The sequence below is a fragment of the Miscanthus floridulus genome, chromosome 10, assembly GCF_019320115.1.
Source record: "Miscanthus floridulus cultivar M001 chromosome 10, ASM1932011v1, whole genome shotgun sequence".
NCBI classification, from domain to species: domain Eukaryota; kingdom Viridiplantae; phylum Streptophyta; class Magnoliopsida; order Poales; family Poaceae; genus Miscanthus; species Miscanthus floridulus.
The window spans coordinates 135,607,997-135,619,693 of record NC_089589.1 but is presented as its reverse complement, the minus strand read 5'-3'; the positions used below and the strand labels follow the sequence as shown (position 1 = coordinate 135,619,693).

At 48.1% G+C, this 11,697-nt stretch overlaps 1 protein-coding gene, 1 long non-coding RNA gene and 1 pseudogene across 2 annotated transcripts; 1 reads left to right on the top strand and 2 right to left on the bottom strand.

Moving 5' to 3' along the window:
• The first annotated feature begins 588 nt into the window (after positions 1–588).
• Positions 589–2,324, top strand: LOC136485793 (uncharacterized). The gene is made up of 5 exons (XR_010766552.1): positions 589–787; positions 862–1,036; positions 1,117–1,498; positions 1,585–1,797; positions 2,074–2,324. It is a non-coding gene; the product is annotated as an uncharacterized lncRNA (long non-coding RNA).
• Positions 2,325–3,978: 1,654 nt separating this feature from the next.
• Positions 3,979–11,254, bottom strand: LOC136489743 (ankyrin repeat-containing protein At2g01680-like; annotated as a pseudogene).
• LOC136485792 (chitinase CLP-like) lies at positions 9,304–10,826 on the bottom strand. The gene has a single exon (XM_066482628.1). It carries the CDS (start codon positions 10,767–10,769, stop codon positions 9,672–9,674), a length of 1,098 nt encoding a protein of 365 aa, XP_066338725.1. The 5' UTR covers positions 10,770–10,826; the 3' UTR covers positions 9,304–9,671.
• Positions 11,255–11,697: the final 443 nt, after the last annotated feature.

Genomic DNA, 11,697 nt, shown 5'->3' with positions numbered 1-11,697 from the left:
GGACGACGACGTCCCTCTGCCCATGGTGGGCGAGGATGCGGGTCCACAGATGTACGACGATGCCGTTCTGCACGCGTCTGAGGAGGGGGTTCCGCACACGTCCGAGGAGGGGGGAGGGGGTTTGACTTCCTCTTCAGCCTCGAAACCCTACTTGCGAGGTCCCAGCCAGCTCCCGAAGCGACCGATTGCACCCGAACGCCGCCCACTGATTGCACCCGAGGGGGATAAGTAAGTAACTTCATATGTTCTTCATTTGATATGTTGAAAAATCATAATAAGAGCTAATGTCAATGGGATCACTTGTGCAGGAACTGGATGCTTGTGGAGGAGGGGGTCCCGGCTCGCAATGTCAATGGGATCCTGGGACTTCTGTGCAGGGAACACTTCCCTGGCCTAGGTGTGGACGTCAGAGGATGAGGACCCAGAGGTACCCTCGTTCGACCACTATGCCCTCGTCGCCACTGATGCTCCGCACAGAAACTTGGCGGATCGGGTGATTTCGGAGTTGTGGGTAAGCCTCAATTCATTGCATTCATTGGACATTCTTCAAATAAAATAATGGATACCTCGTGTCTTTATGCAGGACTTCTTCAGATGCCAGCCGGGCCAGGAGGCAAGGGCGTATCAGGTGGCTTACGCTTCCTGTAAAAGGCGTGTCTCGGACTTGTATTACGAGGCCCGCCTCTAGGCGCACGTTGACTACAACGCCACCTACCGTAAGAGAAGAATCAACAAAACACAGGCGAGGAGACAGACAGAGATTCTGACAAGGGAGCAGTACCTACAGGTAAATAGAAAACATCTCCTGTTGATTTATTTTGAGATTAACTATGCCTAATTTGATCTTCTGATGGCTTGTAGGCGATTCCAAGCTGGTGCGCCACCCACCCCGATTGCTGGGCTGCTATAGTGGACAAATGGCTGGACGCGGACTGGCAGAAGGAGCACCAGGAGAAAAGCGACCAGCGAGCGCTGATGCCTAGGTGCCCCTCACCATCAGGGCAGCGCCAGCCTCAGCAAGTATGCAAAGACATATGTAAGTCTGCACCATTTGTCTAATCTAGCCGCGCTCAATTCTGCATGATTTCTAACCACATGTTGTTGTCTTTCTCGCAGTCGGCGGCGCACGGTGGCCAGCCAATTGGCCAACTCACGGCGTATGCTCTGGCCCACATGGGCCCGGCAAGGTCCAACATCGAGTACAACCCGGATGCGGGCCCAGAGGCGTACACCAACTCCAGCGTCCACACCCGCCTCACTTCTTACACGGAGGCGGCAAGGTCAGTCCACGGGCCGGCCTACGATCCGAGGACCGAGGAGCGCCTTGATCCTGAGATCGTGATGCGGGTGGGGGAAGGCAAGAAGCATGGGCGGTTCTGGCTTGGCTGACGGCGTCCTCAACACGGGCTCTACTCCTCCTCTGAACCGCCTCCGAGCAGCGAGCACGAGCTCTAGCGTGCCCATAAGCCAACGGCCGACAACGGTGGCGGCACTCTAGGTAAGTATTCCAGTTTCATTCGTCGTTCTTTGACTTTTACGTTCCTTAGCTCTGCAATATTGAAACATTGGGGTCAAATGTTGCAGGCCGAGCTGCAGCAACTTCGGGCCCAGCAGGAGGCCCAGGAAGCTGAGCGGGCGGCTGAGCGGGCCGAGCGGGAGGCCGAGCGTCAGAGGCTACAAGCTGTTGAGGCCCAGCAAGAAGGTTTGCTCAGGTTCGTGCAACAACTTGGGGAGCAACAAGGTTGGCAGATCCCACTACACCTGCTTGCACCACAGCCACCACCACAGTCTACTCCGGTGAGTATGTTTTACTTTCTGTGCTCATGCTTAGTGTCAAACCTAGAGATGGCCTTCGTGCCGGATTTGTTGATGTGTGGGCCTTCGTGCCGGGTTAGTTGATGTGTCGGCCTTCGTGCCAGAAATGTGGTTGTCGGCCTTCGTGCCGACGTTTTTCTTGCAGGTTTTGGAAACTGTCCCCGTGCAGGGGAGGTGCTGCCGAAATTTTCAACTTTTCTTTAAACTCCTTACATTTTTATCTTGTCACTCACGTGCAATATCTTCTTTTTTGTGCAGCGGACATCGGGGGCGGCGTCGAACCAGGTCGGAGGGTCGCCGGCATCGCAAGTCGGGCCATCCGCACCCGGACCGTCGCCGGGATCGCACGCTGGGGCGCAGTCGCCGTGAGCCGCTTGCGGAGTAGTTTCTATGTATCGAACTTGTGAACTTGTGGACTATGAACTTGTGGTTTGTAATAAATTGTGGATTTCGGACAAATTTGGTCGTTTGTAATATATAAATGTGGTTTGTAATTTATTGCTGTTGAATTGTGGTTTCTATTATATATATATGCATTGTTGTTTAAATGGAAAAGCAAAAAACAAAAAAAAAGAAATTAGAGGTGGCTTTGCCGAGTGCAATGACCATTGCACTCGGCAAAGAAAATTAAAAATAAAATAAAAAAACACCCTTTGCCGAGTGCCGGTGCTGTGGCACTCGGCAAAGAGGTTTAAAAAAACAGATTTCTTTGCCGAGTGCCGGAGCTGTGGCACTCGGCAAAGAGTTTTTTTAAAAAAAATAGACGGCGTCGGCCGTCGGCCGACTGGCGTCAAATCTTTGCCGAGTGCCCGCACGGCACTCTGCAAAGCCTTTGCCGAGTGCCCGAAATTTGGAACTCAGCAAAGCAGCCTTTACCGGAAGGGGATTCGACGGAGGCTCTTTGCCGAGTGTTGCACTCGGCAAAGGCTTTGCCGAGTGCAAAGCTGCCTTTGCCAAGTGCAACAGGCACTCGGCAAAGAGCCCGCCTGGGTTTTTTTTCCAGCTTTGCCGAGTGCCATGACCATGGTACTCGGCAAAGAATTTTTAGAACGCTAATTTCTGTCTCATCATTAGATTATACGGAGTATTTAGTCTAGCTTCCATAAAGAGTTAAAACTTAAATACTCCATTAAATAGAAAAACAACCCATCATTCTGCAAGTTTGTGGATGCCTATTTCGGGTCTTCCTTTAATACTCAAGGTTCATTTTTATAATATTTTAAGGCCTATGTGGAGTGGGCTGGACTGCTAGAATAGTGTGTCGAGAAGTCACTAAACTTCCACTATAGTGATACCATAATATTAGCATCCAGATACATTCCTGCGCCTTTGCAATGACTTAGTAAGACTAGTGGCAGACAGTTAACAGCAGCAGCAACTAATGTCTTTATAGTGCTCAATATAAGATGGTTATGCATTCTTAGATATATGGTTGCACTTTCTATAGATGCTCTGCTCCACTAAGAAACCACCATTGCTTATGTACGACATGTTTTTCACATTGAGAAATTTTGAAGAAAAAAAAAGTACTGCAAAATTCGAACAAAACTTGAAAAAAAAAACTATTGTTGGATCCTCAAAATCGAGTTTCTGGCTCCACCCCTAAAAACTGAGCATGGCATTCTAAAGGCTCTTAATTCATATATTACTCAATAAAAATATTATGCTTACATTTGGTATGTTGTGTTTAACAGATGCATAATATGATTGATCTCGGGTTACCCTCTGCATATATCCATGTACTGGTATCCTCTCAAAGATATAAACAGATCAGAAGTCCTATCACCCAGAATGCACATCATGTTAATAGTCCTGATCTTCAGATGCTTATTTAAAATTAATGTGTGCACCTCATCTCATACCAGTCTTAGGCTCTAAATATTCACAAGATATAACCTTTGAAGTTTTTACATTAATGCTGCCACAAACTCTACCGATAAGAATTGGAGTTGCAACTTGCAACTAGACAGTATACTCTATACTGTACACGCCAATGAGCAAACAACAGTGTGGGGATGAAGTAGCAGCTCAAGGGGGGCAAACTTTCCAAAAGTGAGGGCAAACAAATAACAAATTGGTTACACACTAAAACCACGCCTTACAGATATAACAGTGCTATAGCTCTCAATGCAGATCATAGTCAGCTAAAACTAAAATAGCAAACTACTTGTAGAAGACCCTTGGAAAGAACCATACCTGGGGCCTCCATTTCCGTGTAGCTATGTGCAAGGCAGTATTTCCTTTCTTGTCGCGCACATTGAGAATGGAAACATCAGCCATCAGTAACTCTTCCACTACATCTGTATTTTTGCCCTTCACAGCCATGTGAAGCGCAGTTTGTCCCTTCGTATCCTTGATCGGAACGATTCCTGGATCCGTCTAAATGAGTGCTTTGACAATACGATGGTATCCAATTCTTGCAGCAGTATGTAGGGATGTCTTCCCATTTTTCCGCACAATCCTTATGCAGCAATCATCAGTGTCCAGTATAGCATTTACCACATCCAAGTGATCCTTGACAGCAGCGGAGTAGAGAGGACTAGTGCTGGAAGAGTCACAAACTGAGCAAAGCCCGGGCCACCGCCCCAAGAACTCTTTCACAACCCCTGTTGCCAATTTTCAGATCACCTATAAGTTACTTTGATCAAGGATAGGGGAAAAAGAACAGACTGGCTACATTAATTTCATATGATACTGCTCATGATACATGAAAATACAATGCATCATTGACTTGTGTAACTCGGGATGCATATGCTATGAAGATTTGAATAGTATTAAGTTTCATATTAAATTATCAGTACTAGCCTATGCAGCATAGTTAGCATTTTATCATGACAACAACATGTATTACTATACTATCAGTCTATTTACCACGAGGGAAGTGCATAGGATTTCTTGCTATTGTTAAAGTGTTACGGTAGCAGCCTCATCAGCAGTGAATTTGAAGTAGTAGCTGACAGTGAATCAGCTTAAAACAGCCAGAAACAGTTGAACCGTCAGTAGATTGGGGATCACCCGCAAAAATTTCTACTTCCCCTTTGTCAATGGAAGTGCAGAACATGAAAATTTCCATCTACAGCCCGCCCAATCACTGCCAACAGCTTGAACTTCGAAGCTCCGGATGTCAAATCCCAGCCAAGACCAGCTGAATGGTGCAAATGGCCAAGCCTATCAAGTATCACCTATTCACCTGAAGACAGCAAAGAGTCCTACCAGTCCCGCACTCCCGCCCATCGAAGGCAAATGAATCCCTGCTGATGACCTATAGTATATATATACTCCCAACTGTTCGACTACACCCTGGCCTTCATCAATCCGCTCCCACAACACCAACAGAAGGGGAGCTCACCGGTCACTACCGGAGACCGGCCAGTTGCCGAGTGTCAGGTGGTTTGCCGAGTGTTCTTTTTCGGGCACTCGGCAAACACGTCTTTGCCGAGTGTTTTTTTTGACACTCGGCAAAGAGGCTCTTTGCCGAGTGTTTTTTTTAACACTCGGCAAAGAGTCTCTTTGCCGAGTGTTTTTTTTGACACTCGGTAAATAGCTTCTTTGCCGAGTGTTTTTTTTTTTGACACTCGGCAAAAAGCTTCTTTGCCGAGTGTTATTTTTTTACACTCGGCAAAGAAAATTTCAAAGCACATTTTGAAGCAGTAAATTAATTCAAATGAAAAAGTTTTCAACTATAAAGTTGTATAACTCATCAAGATGTACAATGTTTGTTTTGGTCTTTTCTTCATATGACAAAGTGAAAATAAATTTGTTCACAAATCTAACATATCTCTATTGTAGTTTATGAAACTACAAGAGAGATATATAAGATTTGTGAACAATGTTAGAACGACCATGTCGGATGAACAGATGACAAAACAACCAAAATAAACTTTGTAGATCTCAAAAAGTTATGAAACTTTGTAATTGGCAACTTTTTGATTTGAAAACATCTTGTCATGCAAAACTGTGTTTGAATTTCAAATTTTTAAAATTCGAACTTTTCAAACGACCTCGGATGAAAAAACAACCAAAATAAACTCTGTAGATCTCGAAAAGTTATGAAACATTGTAGTTGACAACTTTTTGATTTGAAAACATCTTGTCATGCAAAACTGTGTTTGAATTTCAAAATTTTAAAATTCAAATTTTGTAAACGACCTCGGATGGAAAAACTTCCTAAACTAAAAGTGTAGATCTCGAAAAGTTATGAAACTTTGTAGTTTACAACTTTTTGATTTGAAAACATCTTGTCATGCAAAACTGTGTTTGAATTTCAAAATTTTAAAATTCAAATTTTATAAACGACCTCGGATGGAAAAACTTCCTAAACTAAAAGTGTAGATCTCAAAAAGTTATGAAACTTTGTAGTTTACAACTTTTTTATTTGAATTCGTTTAGTGGCTCAAACATGCAATTTATACTCGGTTTAGTATAATATATTGGGAAATAAAACGGAATCCAGACACAAGTGAGAGTGTGGTGTAGTGGTAGAGGAGGTACGTGCTAAGCGAGAGGTCTCGGGTTCGAATCGCGTCGGTCGCGTAGCCATGAAATTCACGCGAAAAATGTCGTAGATGGGTGGGCGCTGGCCGGTGGGGGCCTCCATCGATAAAAAAACATTCCTTTTTTTTGGTAAAAATTCCCATTTTTTCAGTTTTTTCGGTTTCAACTTTGCCGAGTGTCGGGCACTCGGCAAAGGCTTTGCCGAGTGCTCGATAAAAAACACTTGGCAAAGTTGGCTTTGCTGTCACATTTTTTGGCGAGTGCTGTTCGCTGAGTATTACACTCGGCGAACCATTTGCCGAGTGTTTTAGGTGGTTTGCCGAGTGTTTTGGACACTCGGCAAATTCAAGCAGTCCGGTAGTGGGTGTGGCCCTGCTTGGCGGTGACATGGAAGGCGTCGAGGTCAAGGCGTGAGCGGACGGTGGCGGCCTCGAAGTCGTAGAGCGGGAGGAGGAGGCGCACGACCTCCTCGCTGCCGGCCTCCGCGGCGACGTACAGCGCGGTCTCCCCGGCGTCCGTCTGCGCCACGGCGAGCGCGGCCAGGGAGGTGCCCGACGCCTCGGCGTCGGCCAGGAGCGCGCGGACCATGGCCGCGTCGGCGGATCGGACAGCGGCGAAGAGCGCACGGGCGCCCGGGCGGCGCGGGCGCGCTGGCGGTGGCGGCGCGGGCGCGGGCGGTGGCGCGTACGTGTGTGCGTGTGTGCGGGGTGTGTGGACCGGCCCAGCCGACGGGGTTAAATCCCCTTTGCCGAGTGCCCCCGATCTGGCACTCGGCAAAGGGTTTTTTAATTTTTTTAACCGCCTCTTTGCTGAGTGCCACATGGCCTGGCACTCGACAAAGAAGGTTTTTTTTAAAAAAAATCCTTTGCCGAGTGTCCCTGATCTGGCACTCGGCAAAGGATTTTTTAATTTTTTTTAATTCTTTGTCGAGTGTCACCTGGCCTGGCACTCGGCAAAGAGGGTTTTTTAAAAAAATTTTGCAGAACTCCTTTGCCGAGTGTCTTCTCCTAACACTCGGCAAAGACGCTCCTTTGCCGAGTGTCTTCTTCTGACACTCGGCAAAGAGGCTCCTTTGCCGAGTGTTATTTTTTGACACTCGGCAAACCATATTTTTTTTCACTTTTGACCTCCAAACTTTTTCTGCAGTCCTCATACAATACCTGGTACTCCATGTTCCAATGTGGCACATTTCTCGAACGTTTTCTATATTTCTTTAATTCATTTCATTTAATTGAATTTTCTTGGATAATTCAAATTATAACTGCTAGTCATTCGAATAATAAAAAAATGAATGGAAAAATGATATTCATGTTATTTAGTATAATGTGAGGCCGTATCCAGGAACAGACCACCAATTTCGAACATTTTGTTCACAAAACATGACCACAAACTTGCGATCGAGTTGTTTTTAAATTCTATAAAAAGCAAACGAAGTCCGAAATCATGAAACTTGTCAATATGTCATGATATCATATGTGAAGGCTGTGATAAAAATTTGAGAAGGTTTCGCGCAAGTTGTCATATATGATGCTTACCACCTCGTAGGCCTCTTCACGAAATCATGAAACTTCTTCGGAGATTCTTCGGTTTGCAAGCATCGTACGAGACAACATGCACGAAATCTTCTGAAATTTTTATTATAGCCTCCACATACAATATCACGACATCTCAACAAGTTTCATGATTTTTGGACTTCGTTTGCTTTTTATAGAATTTAAAAACACTTCGCACGCAAGTTCACGGTCATGTTTCGTGAATAAGATGTCCGAAATTTCACATCCGTTCCTAGATACGGCCTCACACTACACTCAATAACATGACTATCATTTTTTGAATCATTAAATTCCATTATTCATACCACGTGCAGTTCAAATTTATATTTTTCGAAAAAATTCAAGTAAACGAAATAAAGTAACTAAATATATCAAAAAGCCACAAAAAATCCCCAAATTCCAACGAGGAGTTCCTGGTACTTTAAAAGGGCTGCACAAAAAATTTGGAGGCCAAAAACAAAAAAAACTTTCCCGAGTGCCGGGGCATGGCACTCGACAAAGGGGGTCTTTGCCGAGTGCCTTCACAGGGGCACTTGGCAAAGAGGATTTTTTATTTTTTTTTAGAAATTTCCTCTTTGCCGAGTGCCTTCACATGGGCACTCGACAAAGACATTTCAAAAAAAAATATTCAATCTTTGCCGAGCGCCGGGCACTCGACAAAGTATTTTCCAAAAAAAAATCTTTGCCGAGTGCCTAACGGCAGGCACTCGGCAAAGAAGGACGTGGCCGAACACCGTTATGCGGGGCAGCCTATGCCGAGTGCCGCGCTTTTGCCGAGAGCCTGGCACTCGGCAAAGAAGTCCTTTGACGAGTGCCCGACACTCGGCAAAGAACTCTGGTCTTTGCCGAGTGCCCGATTTTTGACACTCGGCAAAGGCCCAGTTTCCAGTAGTGATACGTCTAAAAAAACAGATGAAACATTGGAAACAGACGTTTACAACATACGTGTACAACCATTGCAACATATGCAACATCCCGATGTACTTTTGCAACATCCATACGAAACCCTTGCAACATACCTCTAAAACATATGAAACACTTAAATATACGCTCAAGTGTAATGTCACCTTGCTACTTGGACGAATGGAGCTTGTTGTTGTGGAGCTCGACACCGGCGCGAAACTTGATGCCACGGGAGGCGCAAGTATGGGTGGGGGCGGCACCGGTGAGCAACGCAGGCAGAATATGTCCCGCGACCACGAGCAGGGGCACACAGCACAGAGCGGCGCGGGCGAGTGAATGAGGATGAGCCACGAGGTCCGGACGGGAAGTCACGCGGGCGAGTGGATGAGGATGAGCCACAAGGTCCAGACGGAAAGTCACGCGGGCGAGTGGATGAGGATGAGCCACCTCCGAATGGGAAGTCACAGGACGGACACCCGAGCCATATCAATATCGAAATATAATCACCTAAGTTCTACCTCAATCCATCTCAAAACATACGAATTGACATGGATCTGACTGCAGCTAAACATTGCCTTAGATGGAATGACTGGAGTCTGCAGCAGCGGACTCTTTCCATGGAAAATACTTGTACTCCCATGCAACCTAACCTACCATGAGTCAACTAACGTGGCAGCATCTTTTGTCTGATGCAGTACTTATACGCGTCCTAAATATTCAAACATATCCGATCCGTGTCATAGGAAGGTCAAACTGCCAACCTGATAGCTGGCCTGCACAATCTGTTGGGAGCTGGAACACTCCAACTAATTTATTCCCATCCATTATTTATTTAACGTGACACAGAAGTAAAAGTTCTTATTACAGTATGCAACACAGCAAAAATATTCATTCAGCAGCACTGCACTAGGCGGCAAGAGTGAAATTGAAGTTGCTGCATGAAAGCCCGATGGCATTGAGGAAGGTGGTGAATCCAAGCTGCTTCTTCTCCACGTCGAGCACCAGCAGGTGGTTCTCCAGCTGGAACCCACCGATGACCGTCGCCGGCGCCTGCCCCGCCGCCGCCTTGACGAACCCGAGGCAGGCCGTGTTGCCGTTCACCTGAACCATGGAGTTGCCGCCGAGAACCGTGAAGTTCTGACCGCCCTCCAGCATCACGTCGATCTGCGGCACCGAGTAGCCCAGGAGCGACTGCGGCAGCTTCGTCGAATCGTAGCACCGCTCGAACGGCGCAACCGCGGTGACCCTCGACATCCACGGGAAGTTTGGCCCGGAGGCCGCCGCATCGAAAGCCCTCAGCAAGGGGACGTACACGTCCGGCCGGACCGCCGTGTAGGGAATCGTCGAGCTCAGCCCGACGACGAGCATGCCGCCGGAGGTGCTAACTCGGTTCTGCTCCACGGCGACGCCGGTGGAGGAGACGTAGTACCCGGGGGATCCATTGAACCCGTGGAGGGGCGCCGTGCCGGCCAGCATCGTGGTGAAGTCGCCGCGGTCCGGCGGGATGAAGAACAGGGGACCACCACCGAAGATGGCCACGCCGACGCTGTTGCCGGACGTGGACTTGCCGTCGCTCGGGAGGCAGAGCGCTATCTTGTTGGCGACCTTCTGCGTGCGCGCCACCTGCGCCGGGAACGACTGGCTCGAGGGCGCGAGGCCCGCGACGCCGACGGCACCAGCTGGGACCTTTGCCTGCGGCGTGCAGGAGGCGACGGCGGAGAAGGAGACCCGGAACAATGGGTTCTGGCCGTCGGTGGCGTTCGCGGAGAGCGTCGTGACCGTGCCATTCTTGGAGGTGCACGTCGTCAGCGAGATGACCGGGCTGGTGAGGTCGAGGACGAGCGGGTGGCCGTCCTTGAGCGGCGCGGTGTAGAGGGAGGTGGACGCGTCCTTGGTGACGGCGGCCACCAAGGGCTTGCCGGCGCCACTGGCTGCCGTGCACGGCGACGACAGTGCCGAGATGCAGAGTGAGACGACGACAAGAAGGGGTTTCGGGTTCCACATTTTTTGCTGCTTGGTTTTGAGCAGCTTTGGTGGCCGGTGTCGTGCTTGTTTGGTGCGGTTGCTGGTTTTAGTAGTAGTAGTAATCTGGTGTGTATATATAGGGCAATGCACGTGGACTTGTCAAGTTTAGATGCAAAGATCAAGCGGTTTAGATGGACGTTTGCTTGAGAATCGGGTTTTGCTGTTCTCCTAGTCATCTCCAGGAGATTAGAGTGCCACCATTCATTTTGAAGTCAAAGATGACGACAGTCGCAAAAAAGAAAAGTCAAAGATGACTACTCCTCGACATGTTTAGCTGGTTCCCATTTAGCTAGTTGAATTTCACTTTGCATATGAAAAAAGTCTCTCTACTACTCCCGTCTTTCCAGAATCTATCTATTGTATTAATACACTAGTACACAGATTGTTCATCACAGTCAGATCAGGAAGCCTCATCACCATCAGTTTTTATCCTGATTGGTGATAATCAGTGGTGGTAAGTTCATATCACCACTGGCTTGAGTAACCCCAGGGTGGTGATAAGTTGACATCACCGCTGGCCTCCGTAACTACTCGTGACAACGGGGACAAAAGGATCAGCACCGCAGAAGCCACTGTCGCGAGCAAGGGCCGCCTCTGCACCGAGATGCCAACACGGCAAGGCTTTGGGCGCCCGCCACTGCCGCACCGAGATCTGGAGCAACCGCACTGGGGGCTGCCAGGGCCATCACCACGGTGCGGCCACTGCTAAGATTCATTGCGTCGACATCCAGAGGCCGTCGGGGTGCTCCCACCGGGGCACCACCACGCTAGGCCACCTGTGACAGGTGTCGCCCTCCCTCGGCCACTACACTAGGCCACTAGGCGACCACCCCAATACCGAGTCCAAATGGATGTGCTCTCACTGGCCACCAGGGTCCAGCCGCCGCCACCACGTCGTGGTGATGTT

Coding starts and splice junctions, on each gene's coding strand:
- LOC136485792 (XM_066482628.1), bottom strand. CDS start 10,769: ATGTGGAACCCGAAACCCCTTCTTGTCGTCGTCTCACTCTGCATCTCG.